The sequence below is a fragment of the Gobio gobio genome (assembly GCF_949357685.1).
Source record: "Gobio gobio genome assembly, chromosome: 2".
NCBI lineage: Eukaryota > Metazoa > Chordata > Actinopteri > Cypriniformes > Gobionidae > Gobio > Gobio gobio.
Window position 1 is genome coordinate 61317657 of NC_137098.1, and position 21579 is coordinate 61339235.

The 21579-nt window shown below is 39.9% G+C and overlaps 1 protein-coding gene across 2 annotated transcripts in view; it reads right to left on the reverse strand.

Annotated features, from left to right (window-relative positions):
• Window positions 1-16194, reverse strand: part of ntn4 (netrin 4) — a 29575-nt gene extending 13381 nt beyond the window's left edge. The window contains exons 1-4 of one of the 2 annotated variants that reach the window (XM_079842042.1): window positions 15694-16194; window positions 12579-12862; window positions 10859-11131; window positions 1188-1314 (exon numbers count right to left, since the gene is read on the reverse strand). In XM_079842042.1, coding sequence (XP_079698168.1) covers window positions 1188-1314; window positions 10859-11131; window positions 12579-12862; window positions 15694-15763 — 754 coding nt within the window. In that variant the 5' untranslated portion in view covers window positions 15764-16194. Of the gene's footprint in view, window positions 1-1187; window positions 1315-10858; window positions 11132-12578; window positions 13055-15693 lie in introns of both variants that reach the window. The other variant, XM_079842041.1, reaches the window with a different exon arrangement.
• Window positions 16195-21579: the final 5385 nt, after the last annotated feature.

The following is a 21579-nucleotide window of genomic DNA, read 5'->3' on the forward strand; positions in this document are numbered from 1 at the left end:
CCAAAGTGTGTCACACCGCCTCTGCCGGCTTGCTTTCTTCCCATAGTGCATCCTGGTGCCATGTGTTCCCCAGGTAAGCGACGCACACACACACGGCCATCACATCAAATGTAATTCATCAGACCAGGCCACCTTCTTCCATTGCTCCGTGGTCCAGTTCTGATGCTCACGTGCCACTGTTGGTGCTTTCGGCGGTGGACAGGGGTCAGCATGGGCACCCTGACTGGTCTGCGGCTATGCAGCCCCATACACAACAAACTGTGTATTTTGACACCTTTCCATCAGAACCAGCATTAACTTCTTGAGCAATTTGAGCTGTTTGATTGGACCACACGGGCCAGCCTTCGCTCCCCACGTGCATCAATGAGCCTTGGCCGCCCATGACCCTGTCGCCGGTTCACTACTGTTCCTTCATTGGAGCACTTTTGACAGACACTGACCACTGCAGACCGGGAACACCCCACAAGAGCTGCAGTTTTGGAGATGCTCTGACCCAGTCGTCTAGCCATCACAATTTGGCGCTTGTCAAACTCGCTCAAATCCTTACGCTTGTCCATTTTTCCTGCTTCTAACACATCAACTTTGAGGACAAAATGTTCACTTGCTGCCTAATATATCCCACCCACTAACAGGTGATGAAGAGATAATCAGTGTTATTCACTTCACCTGTCAGTAGTATTTATAATGTTACAAAATATTTATATATTTGCTGTTCTTTTAAATATTCTATTCACCACAGTGTCCTGAAGAATATAATGAATGTTTCTTGAGCAGTAAATCATCATATTAGAATGATTTCTGAAGGATCATGTGACACTGAAGACTGGAGTAATGATGCTGAAAATTCAGCTTTGATCACAGGAATATATTACATTTTAAAATAAATTACAATATTTATTATATTTGTTGTAATAATATTTCACAATATTACTGTTTTTTAATCAAATTAATGCAGACTTGGTGAGCATAATAGACTTCTTTAAAAAAAAAAAAAAAAAAAAAATTTGTACTGACCCAAAACGTAACAATTGTGCAAGGAACAAAATATATTTGAGATTGAGAGTAACCAATCACAGAAACAGCAAAGTAATAACACCCTGACAACAACCAGTAACAACACTCTAGCACATAAGTGGTGAGATATCACACATGTTGCTGCTTAATTTTACACATTAACTAAAACTTACTAGCACACTGATGTGCTTCTCCGGATACCCCGTTAGCTGGCTGCCATGGTCGGTCGTTGTAAAGGCGCTCACAGCGCTCACAGTGATCCCCAGCCGTGTGATGACGACATACACATTTACCGTGCACCTGTGGCAGAGGCCAGAAAAAACACAATTCACAATACAATGACATATTGTTACACGTTCACCTTAGAGGACTTCGCTCCAAAGGCTTGTTTAAAATCTTACAAACACAGATTTACTAAGCAGATTGTCATTCTCCAGCGTTAACAGTGTTCATTCAGGTGCCAAATATTTGATCATACCACATACTTTGCCAAACTATAAACCAAATGTGATAGGCCAACACCCAACACTTTGTGTTCTCATCTGAACCTATACTTAGCTTGTTTGCTACATTAGATTCACTGGACATTTTCCAGTTGACATTACATTGCCAAAACGTATTATTAGGTTCACTAGGTACACTACAGGTTCACAAAGGTTTACTTAGAGTAAAAGTTATACTTACATTCAGCAAGGACGCATTAAATTGATCAAACACGACAGTAAAGACTATTACATGATTACAAAAGTTTTCTATTACAAATAAATACTTTTAAATATAAATACTAGGTACTTTTGAACGTTCTATTCATCAAAGACTCCTAAAAAAAAAAAAAAAAGTATCACGGTTTCCACAAAAATATTAAGCAGCACAATCATTTTCAACATTGATAATAAATGTTTCTTGAGCATCAAATCATATCAGAATGATTTCTGAAGGATCATGTGACACTGAAGACTGGAGTAATGATGCTGAAAATACAGCCTTATCACAGGAATAAATTACATTTTAAAATATATTAAAGAAAGAATTGTAATAATATTTCACAATATTAAAAAAATAATATTATGAAACAGTATTTTTGATCTGGGCTTGTTTTTTTGGGGTTTTTTTATAACAAGAGTTCTTTTTTTGGGCAAATGTAAAGTAGCCTGGCTCCGCCCTCCTGCGTACTTCTGCTCAATTTTCATTTTCCTTCAGTACTCCGTCTGGGATTGCGGTATATTCTCTGGTTTTCTCCAGTCACATTTTAAGAGGGAGTGGCTGAGAACGATGACGTTGATGACGTGGGCTAGTTTGAGATGACATGCGTCACGACCAAACGTTAGCGATTGGTTATGGCAGACCCAGAGTGGCTCTGGGCAGATCCAATAGTTTTAAACTTCAACAGAGTTCCCGCCTTCAAGGAAGTAAACGCTTGTCAATGGAGAGTGGCCAGACTCTCTGTACAAATGAAATGTACGAGAGTCTGGTAGGACTAGACTAAATGTAAAGGCCCTTTCACACCAACATTGAAATATGACTCAGGCTGAAGGAAATGCAAAGTAGAGGGCGCAGCTCAAACAAACCTTTCAGCTGTGCTGCCATTCTGGATTGCAGAAGAATAGGATGAAGGAGAAGAAACACTTACTTCACTAATAAAAACATAATATCTAGTCATTTTTTCTTACGATTTAACCAAATCATCGAAAATCAGCAGAAAATACATTGGTCAATAAAGTGAGATTAAATGCATAAAAATATTTGTTATACATTTAATTATTTGGGTTGGGCATTTCACTGATTTTATTCATTTTGAGGAAAACAATCTTTTTTGTGCAAGTGAGGGGAGTAAGTAAATGCTCATATTTAGTCTAGAACTACAATAACCATCATATTCACACACAACGCCTCTGCACTCACTATTTTTCTTAAAGGATTAGTTCACTTTTAAATAAACTTTTGCTGATAATTTACTCACCCCCATGTCATCCAAGATGTCCATATCTTTCTTTCTTCAGTCGAAAAGAAATTAAGGTTTTTGATGAAAACATTCCAGGATATTTCTTCATATAATGGACTTCAATGGGTTCCAAACGGTTCAAGGTCCAAATGACAGTTTCCGTACAGTTTCAAAGGGCTTTAAACGATACCAGACGATGAATAAGGGTCTTATCAAGCGAAACGATCAGTTTCTGCGAGAAACCGAGCAGTATTTATGCTATTATTTTACCTCTTATCAGAAAATACGAGCGTGGTCATAGATGTATACGTAGATGCCTCATTAGCGCCTGCACGGATCAGTAGAATGAGGCATCTACGATCTATATATCTATGACCACGCTCGTATTTTGACCTCACTTAGCGGAAGTTATGGCGGAGCTCAGAGATGATCACGTTCGTCTGATAAGAGCATAAATAATAGCATAAATACTGCTCGGTTTCTCGCAGAAACTGATAGTTTTGCTAGAAAAGACCCTTATTCATCTTCTGTTATCGTTTGGTATCGTTTAAAGCCCTTTGAAGCAGTACTGAAACTGTCACACCTTGAACCGTTTGGAGACCATTGAAGTCCATTATATGGAGAAATATCCTGGAATGTTTTCATCAAAAACCTTAATTTCTTTTCGACTGAAGAAAGAAACATGGACATCTTGGATGACATGGGGGTGAGTAAAATATCAGCAAAAGTTTATTTAATAACTAATCCTTTAAAGGAACACACCAACATTTTGGGACTTTGGCTTACTAACTGTATTCCCCAGAGTTCGATAAGTCCATACATACCATTCTCATCTCCGTGCGTGCCATAACTCTGTCTGACGCACCCTGTTTATTATCTCAGTTCTTTACAATACAGCGAACACCCATGATTGTAAACCAACTAGTAATTGCTGACTCTATTACTCCAACTCAGAGCCAACTCTGTGCTCCTCACCGCGGGGCTTCTCAGGTGCTGCGAGCAAATCACTCCACAGAAGTAGAGCAGTGCTGCGCCTTCTGAGAATATAGTCCCCAGTATGTATACGTTTATAAGATGGCTGTGTCTATAGTACACGCTGTGACTATACACATCACAACATGTAAATAGGAAAGTGTGGGCGTTATTTTGTCCCTTATTGAGCAGTAGGCTAGCTGGAGCCATTTAACTCCAGTCTTTGTGCTAAGCTAGGCTAACGGTGTGTGCGTCAGACAGAGTTATGGCACACACGGAGATGAGAATGGTATGTATGGACTCATCTAACTCTGGGGGATACGGTGAATAAGCCAAAGTCCCAAAAAGTTGGCGTGTTCCTTTAACATGGAACAGGAGAGCTGTCAGTCAATCAATGGGAAAACAAAGTAACTTGCTTTACTTATTTGAAAAAGTACCTCAGATATTTTGTTTTTGTCTCAAGTTATTGTAATGTGTTACCTCCAACACTACTTCTAGGTTTAGGGATATGGAAAGTGTGTTTTTGCTTGTATCAGCCCGACGCGGTTATCATTTTCATGTCCAGCGCCACGTTGTTAAAATTGCAAATGCACTCGTGCCCATCTGTTCGCCCATGGGCGTGTTGGTCTGAAAACGAGGTGTGTCCAGGCGCATTGTTGGCGTGTTGCTATTTTGAGGCAACTGAAAACGACTGCACAGTATTTATATTATTTAAAGGATTAGTAATACACTCATCTAAAGGATTATTAGGAACACCTGTTCAATTTCTAATTAATGCAATTATCTAATCAACCAATCACATGGCAGTTGCTTCAATGCATTTAGGGGTGTGGTCCTGGTCAAGACAATCTCCTGAACTCCAAACTGAATGTCAGAATGGGAAAGAAAGGTGATTTAAGCAATTTTGAGCGTGGCGTGGTTGCTGGTGCTAGACGGGCCGGTCTGAGTATTTCACAATCTGCTCAGTTACTGGGATTTTCACGCACAACCATTTCTAGGGTTTACAAAGAATGGTGTGAAAAGGGAAAAACATCCAGTATGCGGCAGTCCTGTGGGCGAAAATGCCTTGTTGATGCTAGAGGTCAGAGGAGAATGGGCCGACTGATTCAAGCTGATAGAAGAGCAACTTTGACTGAAATAACCACTCGTTACAACCGAGGTATGCAGCAAAGCATTTGTGAAGCCACAACACGCACAACCTTGAGGCGGATGGGCTACAACAGCAGAAGACCCCACCGGGTACCACTCATCTCCACTACAAATAGGAAAAAGAGGATACAATTTGCAAAAAATTTTAAAAATGTTGCCTGGTCTGATGAGTCTGGATTTCTGTTGAGACATTCAGATGGTAGAGTCAGAATTTGGCGTAAACAGAATGAGAACATGGATCCATCATGCCTTGTTACCACTGTGCAGGCTGGTGGTGGTGGTGTAATGGTGTGGGGGATCTTGGCACAATTTAGGCCCCATAGTGCCAATTGGGCTTCGTTTAAATGCCACGGCCTACCTGAGCATTGTTTCTGACCATGTCCATCCCTTTATGACCACCATGTACCCATCCTCTGATGGCTACTTCCAGCAGGATAATGCACCGTCACAAAGCTCGAATCATTTCAAATTGGTTTCTTGAACATGACAATGAGTTCACTGTATAAAATGGCCCCACAGTCACCAGATCTCAACCCAATAGAGCATCTTTGGGATGTGGTGGAACGGGAGCTTCGTGCCCTGGATGTGCATCCCACAAATCTCCATCAACTGCAAGATGCTATCCTATCAATATGGGCCAACATTTCTAAAGAATGCTTTCAGCACCTTGTTGAATCACTGCCACGTAGAATTAAGGCAGTTCTGAAGGCGAAAGGGGGTCAAGTATTAGTATGGTGTTCCTAATAATCCTTTAGGCGAGTGTATGTGCCAATAGGCGGGTACACAACGCGCATATACTCTTGCTTTTTACACACAGAGGAAGCAGCACACAATATTAAAAATATAAAAGGATTCCTCTCTGGAGAAGTGTTCAGTCTTCCACCATGGTGTAAGCGCAACTGGCTTTTAAAGGGAATGGGAGACTCTGATTGGTTTACTGCACGATGCGCCCAAAACACACCCATGACTTATTCTCTCCTACATCCCTTTTAAATTAGTTATATGCTCAACATCTCTCACTCAATAGTCCTGTATAAAAACATCCTCCTCGGCCGCAGCGTCCCTGATTACCTAATGCTTCGAGACGTCGTCTCCTCTCTGAGTTCCCAATGAAAGCACGGATAAATATTTTTCGGTCACTCATGCGGAATGAAAATAAAACAATGAAAACAAACAAGTGAGAGAAGAATTTTGAAAATACTTTAGGAGGAGAAAAAAAGAAGAAGGACAAATTAGCGCTTCAGAGGGAAAGGGGGGCGAACTGGCAGCGTTCCATCCAGTTGGCATCTGAAACACTTTCACATGTTTATCATCATAATATGGGAGGAAATGCACTGAGACGCACACACTCTCCCAGCTAACCAAAACATTCCTGCCGGGGCACACAAGGGTTGCGTGTGAGCACGTGTTCCTATTATGAGTGTGTGGATGGACAAAGCATGTCAATGCGACCGTGTTCGTCTGCATGTCTGTGTGCATGCTTGTCGATTGGCACGGGGTGTGTGTTTTGTCTGGGCTGCTAGAACAAACGGTCTGACCTTTGATAAGAGAGTAACGAGCTGATGTGTGTGTGAGTGTGTGTGTGAGCGAGCGAGTGAGACTAATTGCTGTTATTGTCTGATCACAGCATGCAAACAACAACTCAATTAAGAAAAAAAAGGGCGAGCAAAGCAGCCCCTCGTTTTCATCTCGGCGCTTATCGGTATTCCTCCCTCCATTGTTTTCCTGTCTGACTGTCTTTTTATCCTTCAGTTGCTATCAGAGTTTTATCTCGACACAGAGATAGAGCCAAATGAACAGCAAACACACAGCTTATATAATCTGTAACAAAGACAGTGAGAGGGGGAAAGAGAAGGAACGAGTGAGACGGGGAACTGTTTATGTAATCATACAGGAAATATGTTCTCTCTCTGGGAATGTGGATAACCGTAAATAATGGAAAGTTGTTGACATTTTTGTTTTACATTGCCACTGTTGAAAATCCTGTCCTGATGAGTTACATCATTCATGCCGTTTCAACGTCTTCTATGGAACATAAAAAAATATATATTTTGAAGAATGTTTCACAATGAAATCCAATTGGGTCCAAAACGGTGTTGTTCTTAACTAAAACTAAAGAACTATAATTAAAATAAAGCTGAAAGTTGAAAAACTTAACTTTAATGACAATTACAAATATTTCCTTGGCAACTAACTGAAAATTTTACTGGTACTAGTTGAAGTACTAAAATATGGAGCACCGCACATGACATGCGGGAAAAAAAAAATGTATATCGTGGCCACGGATTAGCAATTAGTTCCCACGACTTACTAATAAGTCGGCACGTTTTACTAATTCATTCTCTCGTTTCAAGTAAATTGTGGCCACATTGTAATAATTTACTCCCTTGTTTTAGTTAAATCAATACGAGGGAACAAATGGAATGTAAAATTTAAATAAACAAATGGGGCTGCATAATAATGGCAATATAGTTTAATATGATTATCAAATCAAAGGCTGCAATTGGAGTAAATAACTCTATATTCTAATGTGACGCCCGTTTCAGAGTGCATTTCATTATTATAATGATAAAAAATTCAAATCTAATTTAAAACATTAGTATATGCGTCTATTTTTATCATTCGAGAACTAACAATAATTATTATTATCGACATCAGAGAACTGTGAACATAAAATATTAAAACGTGAAATCTTGACTTTAAGTATCGCCTGAGATTTAAGTTAATATTTCAATCTAAGGGGTAAATATGACAAACCCTTTGGAAACACCTGGCATAACCTAAGGCAGTCAGGTTGATTCAATCATATTAAATAATAATAATAAACCTGTGTACACGACGCACTTTTTTACAATGAAGGTGAGCTACAGAAACTAATACCATAATACTTTGATAACCATTTTTCATGTAACAAACATACACTTCCTGGCAAGTCTCTTGCATCCGCTGTTGGAGAAAGTGTTGACGGCAGTAAGAACTGAGTGTGATTTCTATGGACTTTTAAGTAATCAGCTCTAGTAAATCGGCTCTAGGCCTATATTTAATGGGGCACATTAAATGGGGCAGTCGTGGCCCAATGGTTAGAGAGTCAGACTTGTAACCTGAAGGTTGTGGGTTCGAGTCTCAGGTAGGAATTGTCGTGGGGGGACTGGCTGCCCACTGCTCTGGGTGTGTGTTCACGGAGTGTGGGTGTTCACAATTGTGAGTGTGTGCACTTGTATGGGTTAAAAGCAGAGCACAAATTCCAAGTATGGGTCATCATACTTGGCCACACTCCACTTCACTTCACATACAAATGCGACCAGTTTTACAGATTGATTAATAAATAATAATAATTTGTTACATCTATATAGCGCTTTTCTGGGTATTCAAAGCGCTTTTTTCATATAGAAGGGAGGAATCATTTGTACAGAGAGTCTGGCCACTCTCCATTGACAAGCGTTAACTTCCTTGAAGGCGGGAACTCTGTTGAAGTTTAAAACTATTGGATCTGCCCAGAGCCACTCTGGATCTGCCATAACCAATCGCTAACGTTTGGTCGTGACGTATGTCACACGCCGTTCGCCTTTGATTCTCACATGGAAATCCGCAAATAAATGTGCAGCCACCCCAGTGATAAAACCATAAAACTCGTGCATTCGGATTGTGATTTATTCACGGTGGAGGGGAGAGCTTTGTGATCGGGAATGCGCTGCTCACGTGGTCCGAAACATGATTGTATGCTTTAAATATGCGGTCATACGCTTGGTGTGATAAGAATAAATGCTGCCGTAAATAACGGCCCAATTCAAATGTTTACGTTACTTTTCCTCTTTTTAACGGTGATGAAATATATTGCTCTTGTAAACACTTGCCAGCATTTAAAGAAATACAAGTCTAGAAATGCATCCAAATTACAGCGCACGCAACCGCACAGTGCAGTGGTCAAAAAGGTTATGTTCTGGTCAAAGATATAGATAAGATATAAGATAAATTCTTGAAAAAAAAGTTTGTGTGAGATGTGGATTCGGACAGCAGTTAAATTACCACACGACCTTGGTGTTTGTCTTAAACAGTAGGTAATTCGGCCGGAGATTTTAACGAAGGAGAAGGACGGCTTCAGCCAACTCCTTCACCACTAACGGAGCGGGCTGGAAAATCAAACTTTTCCCGGGCCACAACTTCATGGCCACCAATAAAACTCAGCAAAGATTGTTCTTGCCCCGGCTTTAACTTCTGGATATTCGGCAGCGGTGCCACAACAGAATGAAGCAGTGTTTCACTCGCATCTTTTCTCCGCCGCCATTACTGAACTACAACTCAAACTAGCGCACGACATCAACGTCATCGTTCTCAGCCACTCCCTCTGTTCGCTGATTGGACCGGTAAAACATTTTTCCGGAGAAAACCTAAGAATATACCGCAGTCCCAGACGGAGTACTGAAGGAAAATGAAAATTGAGCGGAAGTACGTAGGAGGGCGGAGTCAGGCTAGGAATCTCCTCAACCACCACCAAATGTAAAGTTTGTAGCGCATAACCTTGATTCGTTTTAAGGCCACAACCGGATACTCATTCATCCAGCCACCAGAGGGAGCCCTCTCCCAAATATTGACATCACTCCATTCCGTCTACGGGGACTTCCTGTCTGTAGGTTTATAAGCCATCATGTCCCATGGCCCAAATGGCACACTTCATATGCACTTTCGGTCTTGTGGACTTACAATGGCTGCCACGTGTCCGTTAAGTCCATGAGACTGTAGAGTGTCCCATTTGTCATTTTAGGTCTCAGAAGGGTGCTCATGAGCGCCCCCCTTTTCGGTTGATATGCACCCTCGATGCGCACTTCTGCTGAGCCTGCGCTGGTGCGGGTTACACAGCGGACTTCTTCCCGACAGTCAAATCGGTGTTACATCATGAAAGTGCGGACTTGTAGGAAGACCACAAGGGTTTTAGGGTGCCATTTGGGACAGGGCCTTATAAACCTTCAAACAGGAAGTCCAAAATCGCATACTTCCCTACTAGATAGTAGGTGAAAAATATGCAAGTGACAAAAGAAGTATGTCTGAATTCATAAAAGAGTAGGCAAAAATTACCCGGATGACCTACTACTTCCGGCAAGATTTTGTACTGTTGAAGTACGATAGACATTTTACTATCCCATGAGGCCACGGGAGAGGATTTATGAGTGGCAGTTAAGCAACGTAACTGACACTAGATGATAATGACAACATGAATGTAGTCCGCATTACATTCATACTACGAACATTCATACTATATAGAACATACTTTTTTAGCGGTCATGAAGTAATTTTACATATTCAAAATAAATACCTGCTCAAGAGAGCATATGATTTCGGACACAGCCTTTATGCTTCACTATGCCGAAGACTATACGTATACAAAGACGGTTCACTCTTATCACTTATGAATGGGAGAAACTGCAATGCACAATATGGCGGAATATGTCCAGTCTTCCAAATACAAAGAAGTGGCCACAAACGATCCGCCACCTGCAGCATCCACACACACACACACACGTGATATAGCTACTAGATAGGACTCTTATGTATACAGACGTGACGTAAAGACGATATGTATTATAATATTTCTTGCGTAAAGCTACCTGTACCACTCAAATTATAACACATTACTACAAGCTTAGCATTGTGAATCAGGCTAATCGTTTTGAACACTGGCTGGTTATGTACTTGCTCAAAAATTGAACTCAAAACGAACTCAGCATACAGTATGTACAGACCTAAAAAAATAATGACTTATTTCTGACACAACCGTGCACTTACCATGTGTTTGCTAGGAGGGTGTGAGATCTGTTGGTCACCAGCGGGCACACACTGGTCTGCATGCCCATGGCACAAACAGCCTCCCTTTAAAATGAGGTCATAGATGGCATAGTGGGCGGTAGGCACTTTGGCATCAGGAAGTTTACGCTGGCACGTTTGGCAGGACTGCGGCTGAAGTAGACGCATCCGTATGTTAGTGATGCCGAGGTGGGCTCGGGCATCAATGCTGTATGGATCCAGTTTGTCCCAGGGTGACAGAGCACGGTAAATGACCTGCTCACACACACACAGTTTTTTTTTTTACTGTATTGGTGAAGACATTTCATAGACTTCCACTGATTTTATAATAGGTTAATGATATTTTCTATCACCTAACCCAAGCCCTACCCATCACAGAAACATGTGCAAAACATTAGATTTAAATAAAAACATAATTTTACCAATTTATAAGCCTATAAGAGGCGAGGACCAGTATAATGTTCGCACTAGTCATTGTCATATTTTACTACATAAGTGAGGACATTTGGCCCTGTACACACACACACACACACTTAGTATTCAGCTGTTTTTTATTAATAATGAGGTGCAAGTTTATTAGTTTTATTAATTATTAGTACACTATAAAAAGCAAAAACATGCAACTTTTGTATGCGTAATACAGGGTTTCCAAAACAGGGGGATTGTGATTTCATGAAAAAAAAGCTAATCATTTATTATATGGAATGTAAAATTTAAATAAACAAATGGGGCTCCATAATAATGGCAATATAGTTTAATATGATTATCAAATCAAAGGCTGCAATTGGAGTAAATAACTCTATATTCTAATGTGACGCCCGTTTCAGAGTGCATTTCATTATTATAATGATAAAAAATTCAAATCTAATTTAAAACATTAGTATATGCGTCTATTTTTATCATTCGAGTACTAACAATAATTATTATCATTGACATCAGAGAACTGTGAACATAACATATTAACACGTGAAATATTGACTTTAAGTACCGCCTGAGATTTAATTTAATATTTCAATCTAAGGGGTAAATATGACAAACCCTTTGGAAACACCTGGCATAACCTAAGGCAGTCAGGTTGATTCAATCATATTAAATAATAATAATAATAAACCTGTGTACACGACGCACTTTTTTACAATGAAGGCGAGCTACAGAAACTAATACCATAATACTTTGATAACCATTTTTCATGTAACAAACATACACTTCCTAGCCAAAAACAAAGTCGCTGTTTGGAGGCAAATACTTAAGAGTCTATGATTGGATGATTATTGCAGTGATTATTATGATTTCTAGCACGTTATGTGTTTGGCAACAGTTCTTCTAACACAAACTGATGGAGTGTGTAGCTTTTCATGTCTTAAACAACCGTGTAGGAAGACACATCATGGCCATATTCCAGGATGACGATGTCAAGATTCAACAGGCTCAGATTGTGCATGAAGACTCATTTTCACACATGAATTGGCAGTCCTTAAATTCACTGAGAGTCTTTGGGGATGTGCAGGAGGAGACGTCACAGAGGGCTGGACTCTTGCACTGTCAATACAAGATCTTGACCAAAAACACTGATGCACCTCTTGATTCCATCAATAACATATAACATGCTAGACACATAATAACCACTGCAATAATCATCGACTTTTTTTGGCCAGGCAAAAAAATGAAATGAAAATGTGAGATTCTGTATGCACTCTCTCACCTCTCCGTTGCTGCAAGGCCATGCTGTGGAGTATTTCTGAGTGCAGCGGTGTCCATCCTCCAGGTTGAATACTTCGCTGCAGTTGTGTGCGTACAGCATCAGAGCGCTCCATGTGTGCCCGAAGTCCTGCGAGCGCTCGATTGCCATGGCAGCAGGGCGTGGCGACCGGAATATGATAATGAGATGGGTGAAGTAAAATTCCACCTCGAAATCCAGCTGTAGAGTTTCAACGGCGACCTCCTGAGCGGACTGCCACCAGGTCGGCGGGTGTTTGAAGGGCGAGTCTGTCATGGAGGAGGGTGGGTGTGCACGATGGGTTACTGAAGCATCACACACCTCGCAATGCAACACGCAACTACCCGCTTTGTAGCTACAGTAGCGTTCTGGAGACGTTGAGCCACACTGAGAAACTGTCTGTACAGGACGCCCGACTGCCAGGTTCCCCATGCGCGGATTACACACACGATTCTCACATCCTGGCACATGGAAACGAACACACATATGTATATGAATGTAAAGAAAATATGACTAGAAGATACACTCGCCCCAAAAAGTCTTAAAATAAAACAAAAAACTAAATACAAAGTAACTGCAAAAATGACTAAGACTTGAGAAAAGTCTTAAAAATAAATTCACTTGTTTGATAGATAGGTTAAAGGTAGGGTAGGTAAGAATGATCTAAAACACTTTTGTCCAAATTTGTTTAAACTTTCTTTATATGTCAATACTTAATTAAAATTTAAGTACTCTGAAAAAGAGAGTATAAAAATCGAGTGACTCTAGACTTTTTAATCTGCAATAAACACCGCTCATTATTTTCGTTCGGGCCGAAACAAGTGATTGGCTTGGGCGCCTGTCACTCTCTCTCGCTACCATGGCAACCACCGCTTTTGCTCCAGGATCTGCCCACATGCGCGCACCCCACAGTTGCCACTGTTGCTGTGCGCTGTTTTTCATGTCCGCGGGTTGAAGCGACCCCAATTATGTGATATTTTGCCCCGGGATTTGCGAATTTTAACAGGCAGCCCTACCAAAAAGACACATATTTTACCCCCCAAATGCGGGAGAAACACGATTGGGCTTGTTTTGTGCTAGTTTTGAGTAGCAATTGGGCGGATTTTGTTGTGAAAACCTGGCAACCCTGGCGCACCCGTTTGATTTGAGGAGTTCACGAGGCTGTATTTCTGCTGGACAGGTAGTCTTTCATTTTGATTATACATTTTTTTGGTTTATGTTTTCATGAAGCATGTCTCACTAGCACACGTAGCTGCCTAATATAGCTAACATAACATTACTTAGCATAAAGTTACAATGTTATACACTTAGGGAGCCATTAGTAGAGATGATAAATACTCAATATGCTTAGCTCAAGTTGATCGCTGTCGTGTTGAATTTCGCAAAATGTAACTTTAGATAACAAAATGCATGTGTAAAAGCTAGTACACCGCATCCAGGAACTTTTTTTTTTAGAACTAAGTTAGCTTTAGCTACTACCCTCTGTCTAAACTCTTTTACCATGTTCACCGGGAACTTTACCTGCACGTTTATTTCCGCCTTTGGTTTGTTTTTATATACTCTACCAATGTTTACTTTTGTTTTTATCTTGTATCTGTGTGTGTCGTAGACACTGTGTTGTGTGTGCACTTCTTCTCCGCTCGCCTCAGGTAAATAATGCGTCTTTCAGCTGACGGTAGGCGTGGCGCGTTCATGTGTTTTGGGGGCGTGGCTTTGGAAAGAGCCCAGAAGGGAGAAGGTGGAGTGAATGGAAATAATGAGCTGTCTTTAAAACAGTCGTGAGAGGTCTACAGACACTCAATTTTTATACTTTATTTTTCAGAGTACTTACATTTTATTTATGTATTGATATATAAAGAAAGTTTACACAAATTTGGAATAAAAGTTAACCAAATCTTACCTACCCTACCTTTAAATATATTAGGGCTGGAACGACACGTCGATGTAAGAGATTAGGCCACGGGTGGACCCCCAAATATGATCATCCCTGTGTGAAGGACCCCATCCTAAAATATATAAGGCATCCATCTTTTATAAACACAATTTATACACAAAAAAAGATTATAAACCCAAAATTATTTTGTTACAATGTATTTTATATGTATTGTTTATTTAATAGATTTTTTTATCTAATGTATTTTATTTAATAGAATAATAACTAACTATTTTTTAGTCACAATTTGTATTTCTTTAGATTTAATGTATTTCTTTACTCATTTATTTTAATCTATTTATTTATTTTTCTATACTTTTTCACTAGAAGACTAAAGGGCATTGAGTTCAATCTGTGGAGTGACAAAATGTAGATGCAGCTTATAAAGCTTTGAAATATGGACAATTTTAGTTCATTTAAAGTGTTTAGATAAAACCGACGATATGGATACCATTATAAATATTCATTTTATTCAACTTTTGTTAGCCTATTTGTTGTTGCATGTGTTATAGTCCCCTTTTGAATATGCTGTAGAGTTCATTTTCATCCATATTCTGATTTTTTTTAATATTCTGATGTTAAGATTTCATCAAATGCAATGTCAACACCACATGTTATATCAGTTGTTTTGAATTTTACACATGCATTGAGTGAACCAATTAATTTTACTCATAGGTTATATGTTTTGGGGTTTGTTAAATATGTCGAATGTTTGTTTGAATATGTTTTTTTTTTAATTGAGATACAGGTTAATTTTTGATAAATCAGGAATGGCCCAATTTACCTGAAAAGAGTTTTGTCAGAACACATATCTACTGTATTCAAATTGAAATATTATAACAGGACCTTAAAGTTTACACAAGTGATCATCAAGGTATCTAAACTGCACGTTTGACAAAAAGTGGCCCACTTTACCTGTTACACTGACAAATTAAACGTGTTTTAATAGTTCACAACTGCAGAATCAATCTGAATGCAAATTGTCTGGATTAAGCAATATCTTGCTGGGTGTGTATGCACATGCAAAGTTTGGGTGTGTTTTGCATATTCAAATCATCCCCGTCTCATAGCAATCAGCTCGTCAGACACCTTGCGTCTCTGTTTGGTTGACAACCAGCCAACTTGTTTTGGTCGCACGTGCGGGTGAATAGTTCATAAAACACTGACCTGAACACGCAGGGCGAGGGATGCTCATCACGAGCGCTAAGAATATCATGCATCTCCCTGGCAGCTCCATATTAGTCCATTAATCCAGGGGAGGGGGGAAGAAATCCACAAATCTCACGTATCAAACCCCGCGAGGGTTTTAATCCACCTGATTCCGCTCCAGAGCCGTTCAGATTGCATGTAGGAGCACGACTTCATTGGCGTGGGTTGGCCAGGTGCGCAAACGCTGAGCTGAGGTGATCTGGCCCCATAACGAACAGAAACTATTCACCTGAAAAAGGACAGAAGTCTCGCGCGACAGCGCCATTCGTGTGTAACCTCACATAAGCGTCTATCTGAGTCCCTTCTGTCCCGGTGACAGCTGTCGAGGCGAGGCGAGCTGCGCGTGTGTTTCGCTCTGAGCGCGACTCGCGGGGCTCCGCGTGCGGCTCTGTAACACCTGAGCTGGAATCTGAAGCCCCTGTGAGTGACAGGACCTTTGAAGAACAGAGGCCACGCCCCGTCTCCCAGCATTTTTCTCGATTTAATGGAGCATTCCTGGCATTAGTCATCTGAGTCATTCAACGTCAGCTCTTGCAGAATGTGCTCTCGCTCTCCACCTCTCTCTCTCACACTCGCTCGCAAACACACATTTGCCCAGCTATTAATAAATTATTAATAAATCTATACTAATTTAATACATTGACCCCCGGTTTCACAGTCCTGGACTGAAATGCATGTTTGAGCTGATTAACTGAGAGCAACTTGCACTGGCGTATCTTAAAATAGGTCAGTGCCAATGTTTTGTATCAAGATGCACACCATAAAAGCTACTTTAATGTCCTAATTGAACTATAAGGTCTAAGGCTTAATCTAAACCCTGTTTGAGAAACCAGAAAAAACCTTTGTCTCTCCTTAAAGGCACAATATGTAAGATTTTGGGATTAAATATCCAAAAACCACTACTAGAACAATGTTATATATTTTGTTGACTTGTGCATTATCCCAAATGTTTCCAAGAATGTTTCAATCCAGTGAAATAAGCAATTTTAACCAGGACATGGGCCGTGTCCATGCGTTGTCTATCAATGACATCATACTCGTGATGCATGTGTTACCCTCAGGAAACAACTCCCGTGGGAAACAAAGACATTTTAATATATTATGTGTAGACTGGTGAGCAACTGATTGGAGACATTCATCGACAGAAACCGAATCATTGTTATATCGCTCAACACAGTTAGTCTTATTGTTTAAATCTCGTTTTCTTGATTTACCGCCAGTACCATGTCCGTGACGTCCCCCATAGGATTCTGAAGAGCCGTTCTGAAGCGCAAAGTGTGGACGAGATGGCCATTGCCATCTTGGCAGCGCGTCATCGCGCATCACTCCCGGAAAACAGAAAATGGGCAAAAAGGCGGGACGTGGGCGGAGCTGAGGTGACGCGATGACTAACAGACATCAGATAAATGGCTATCCACCTGTCACTCAAAGTGCCCACGCCCTTAATTATGCAATTTTAAGGCTTTATATAATGTAAACGAAGGAATTATACAACAATTCACCCCCCTCACAGTTGTCATGAAGGGCAAAATTAGCCGTATAGACCAAAACCACAATTTGTACCAGACTGTAAACATGTTTTTTTCTGCTGTAAAGTTGGGCATTTTAAAGGTCCCGTTTTTCGTGTTTTTTTGAAGCTTTGATTGTGTTTACAGTGTGCAATATAACATGTGTTCATGTTTCGCGTGTAAAAAAACACAGTATTTTTCACACAATTTACTTATCTGTATACTGCTGTTTTCACTGTCCTCAAAACGGCTTGAAAGATTTCCCTGTTCTATGAAGTCCCTCCTTCAGAAACACGTAACGAGTTCTGATTGTGCCAGCGGTTCCCGTGTTGTGATTCGACAGCAGTTTAGCGCACGCAGAGCGCACGTTACCGGAAAGGTCACGCCTCTCACCATAACGGGGATGCATGCGCTCAATGATCTCTAAGTACAGCGTCCCTGGGAAAGCCAAACAAAGGTGACTTGACTCCGGGATGAAAATAACAGCGTCTCGACGACATGGCGACAAACAAACTATACGAACGCAACACTTCCTATTCTCCACGCGGGAGCAACAAGACCACGCCCCCTTTTTCGCGTGTTCTTGTGGGCGGAGGTTAGTCGACATACTGCTCTACTGACGTAATTAAAGCAGGATGTACCAGGATGTAGTCCTAACCAGCCGTTCGCTGTAGGCTTTGAAAGGGAACTTCTGTTAAATAAAATATCTCGCTTGGCATTGAACTTTGAGCTTTATAATTTTACAGGTATTATAAATGCTCTAACAGCAACATTACACACTAACTAAAGTTTGAAAAATGGGATCACGAAGAACAGGACCTTTAACATGGGGCTCAATGAGATTCTGCTCCCTTCTGGAGCCTGTCTCTAGTGGCCAGTCGATGAATTGCAGTTTAAGTCACTTCCGTATTGGCTTCAAGAGAAACTGCGGGAGGTTGCCGCTTGGTTTTACCATGCCTAATATCGATCTAACGTTAGCTTACTGCAGTGTGAACAAGAGTCTCATAGCAGCCGCCAAGTGAACGCAAAGAGATTATAACATAACTTTCAACACACTAAAATGTATCTAATTTGCGTTACCCTAGCCTGACAAGCCAGACCCACATCCAGATGTTGGGTCTGGAAACACACCATTGGCAGGACTCAATCCGAGGGGCGGGATAAACGGTTGTCTTTCAGATTCCCTCTGCATGCAATTGGATAGCGCTACAACCAACCACAGCAACAAAGAAGGTGAAGCGGAGTTAGTTGATAGATTAAACTTTTGCCATATCCGGGTCAGCAAAGCTCTGAACACATCTTCTTTTCTTAAGAATGACTTCAGTGCCGTTCTTTGTTCTTTCCTCAAAGAAAAGCTTAACTCGAAGTCTTCCAGAGTCGCGCCCAAAGCCGGTTCCGAAGGCCGCTGTTCGCCAGCTTCTTTGTTTACGAGTAACACAGGAACCACCGCAATTCTGCCGTCATTATGTTAAGCCCGCCCACCGACTCTATACACAATGTGATTGGCCTGACCAGAGTTTGGTTTTTCCAGCTCGCAAGCCAACGGAGAGTTGCTAGACTACCCGAAATTACATTTGCTGCCACTAGGGTGCGTCTAGATTTCTATGCTAGCGTTACCCCGCATCAGGACTGGACTGGGACAAAATATCAGGCTGGGAAATGTCACACCCATCCAGGCCATCCCATACACCCACAATAAATTTTGAAACCACGGAGAACCCTATTTTTGTATGGTCATCACATAAAAAAGGTTTAAATCCTCAAGCAAAATAATTAAAGGTTCTCTCTTGACCTTCACTTCCCTTTTCCTTTTCATTATCTTCCTTTTCCCTGATATCTCTGTCTCGACTCTCTCCCTCGTGTGCGTTTACTTTTTTGCTACTTTTCCTGTACCCGTCACTTCTTCTTCAGCAGGTCTACTGTTAGGAACAGAATTGTTTCAACGTTGTTGCAAAAAAGTAACTTGTTTGCACCGAATCTAAATTTAGGTAAATTCAAAGTATCACATTAGGACAATGTGTTGTTGTTTTATCTTAAAATGTCTTAAATATCCAATATTGAACAACTATTTCATGCAAATATAATAAAACAAATTTTCTAAATTGCTTAAATGTCAACATTAGTACAATCATAATCATAATACTGAACATGTTATTGCATTATTACTAATTGTTTTGGTGTTGTTGCCTGCCCTAGCTCCCTCCAAACGTATAAATCCATGTGAATATCTGTCTGCTGAATTACTACTGAAACTATTGAAATAGTTGTTTTCACATTTAATTCTATATTCAATTATTTTTTATTAAAGGGAGGTTTGTCTTACTGGCCCACATGATAATTGTAGGTCAAAATGACAGTGAAAATGACAAATGGCCTCCTGTCATCTGTGATTAGGCAATGTTAAAAAATGATGTTCAGATTTATGTGAGAAAGTATATAGAAAGTTGTCATTTAACACAGCAATGCACTGCATGTAAACAAATTATGGCGAGGTTAAATACATTTAAGTGATTATTCAAATGTATTTTCATTAGCAAAAGTAATTTAATAAAGAGTGTATATGTAATTCAGCATTTTATATAATCTCACACGGTTTCATTCAACATATGACATAAACAACACATTCGGCATTCTAATATGAGACCGTTTCACGCTGTGCTATTTTTCAGTTTATCAAAGATTCTTTTGTGATTCTTCCAAATTGTTGGAAGACTCTTGTTTGATCTCATTATGATTGGTTACTGTAAACTAAATCAAAGCATTAGGGATATTTTGAGATCTAAATAACGTGAAATCGGCTGACAGGAAAAGAAGAGAGTGCATATTGATTTGATCAAGGCGGATTGGTCAACAGAAAGGCATAATAAAGGATGAAAGACAGGTCACTGTTTGAAATATTGAAAAGAAAAAGGAAATTCTTGTCTGGAATGCGGATCTGCAAAAGATTTCCGCTCTAATCCGCTACTGTTGGCTTTCAGGCAGTTTTTAATCTTTGGTTCATTCACAAAGTACCACATGGATGTTTAGAACAATTCATCACAATCTACTATTTGCAAACATAGAAAATGACTTTTATAAGACACTTTCTATAATCAGACTAAATGTATAGATTATAGAGTGTATATATTTATATAGCCTATATATATACACCGATCAGGCATTCAATTATGACCTAATATTGTGTTGGTCGCCCTTTTGCTGCCAAAACAGCCCTGACCCGTCGTTTTTTGTTTTGTGATGGTTGTTCATGATTCTCTTGTTTGTCCTGAGCAGTTAAACTGCCCAATGTTCTTCAAAAAAATCCTTCAGTTTTCCAGCCTCTTTTGCATATTTGAACCTTTTCCAGCAGTGACTCACACTGAGGACGATTAGGGACTCAAACTATTAAAAAAGGTGCAAACATTCACTGATGCTCCAGAAGGAAACGCATTACGAACAGGATGATGTCCACATTTTTTATATTTTGTTTAAATATAATTTTTCATTTAGCACCGCCCTTCAGAAGCTACAGGAGATACTTACGTTTCCTGGAAGACAAATTAAGTACAATTTACCTTGATCTTCAAATGCAAAAAGTTTACACAGCATCAGTGAATATATATACACATGCACACACACACACACACACACACACACACACACACACACACACACACACACACACACACACACACACACACACACACACACACCCTATCTGCCGATACAACTGGTAAAGAATCTCTTGGCATGTCACACCTGTCAGCCAAGTTTACATGACATTTCAATAAATGGTAATGAAATGCAAAAAAAAAAAAAAAAAAAGAAAGAAAACTGCTGGACAAGTCTTCTTCTGCTATAAGATTAACCAACTGTGGAATACAATCACATTTTATTTATTTACAACACAGAATTACTGTACAAATAAAGGACACTGCTGTTTAGATTAGTTTACGGTTGTTTTCAAACATAAGTAGAGTTCTGCTATGATTTAAAAGTGTTGTCGCCTAGTAAGTGCACTCCCTTTATAATCACTAAAAAGCTGTCACCTCAATTCAACACAATCTCACAATATTCCACGGTGATCAATGAAGCTGACTGCAAAATTTATCTTTTATTTAGCCTACAGTGGTTTTCAAACTTTTTATACCAAGTACCACCTCAGAAAATATTTGTCTCTCCAAGTACCACCATAATGACCACCATTAAAATACAGTAGCTTACAGACAGGTAAATTAAATAATTAAATAATTATTAAATTAAAATGTGTTGTACAGTTAAATTAAAACTGTACTGTAATTAAATGTAAAACAAAAGCTTTACTAAAATAAAGATTAACGTTTTAACATTAATTAGT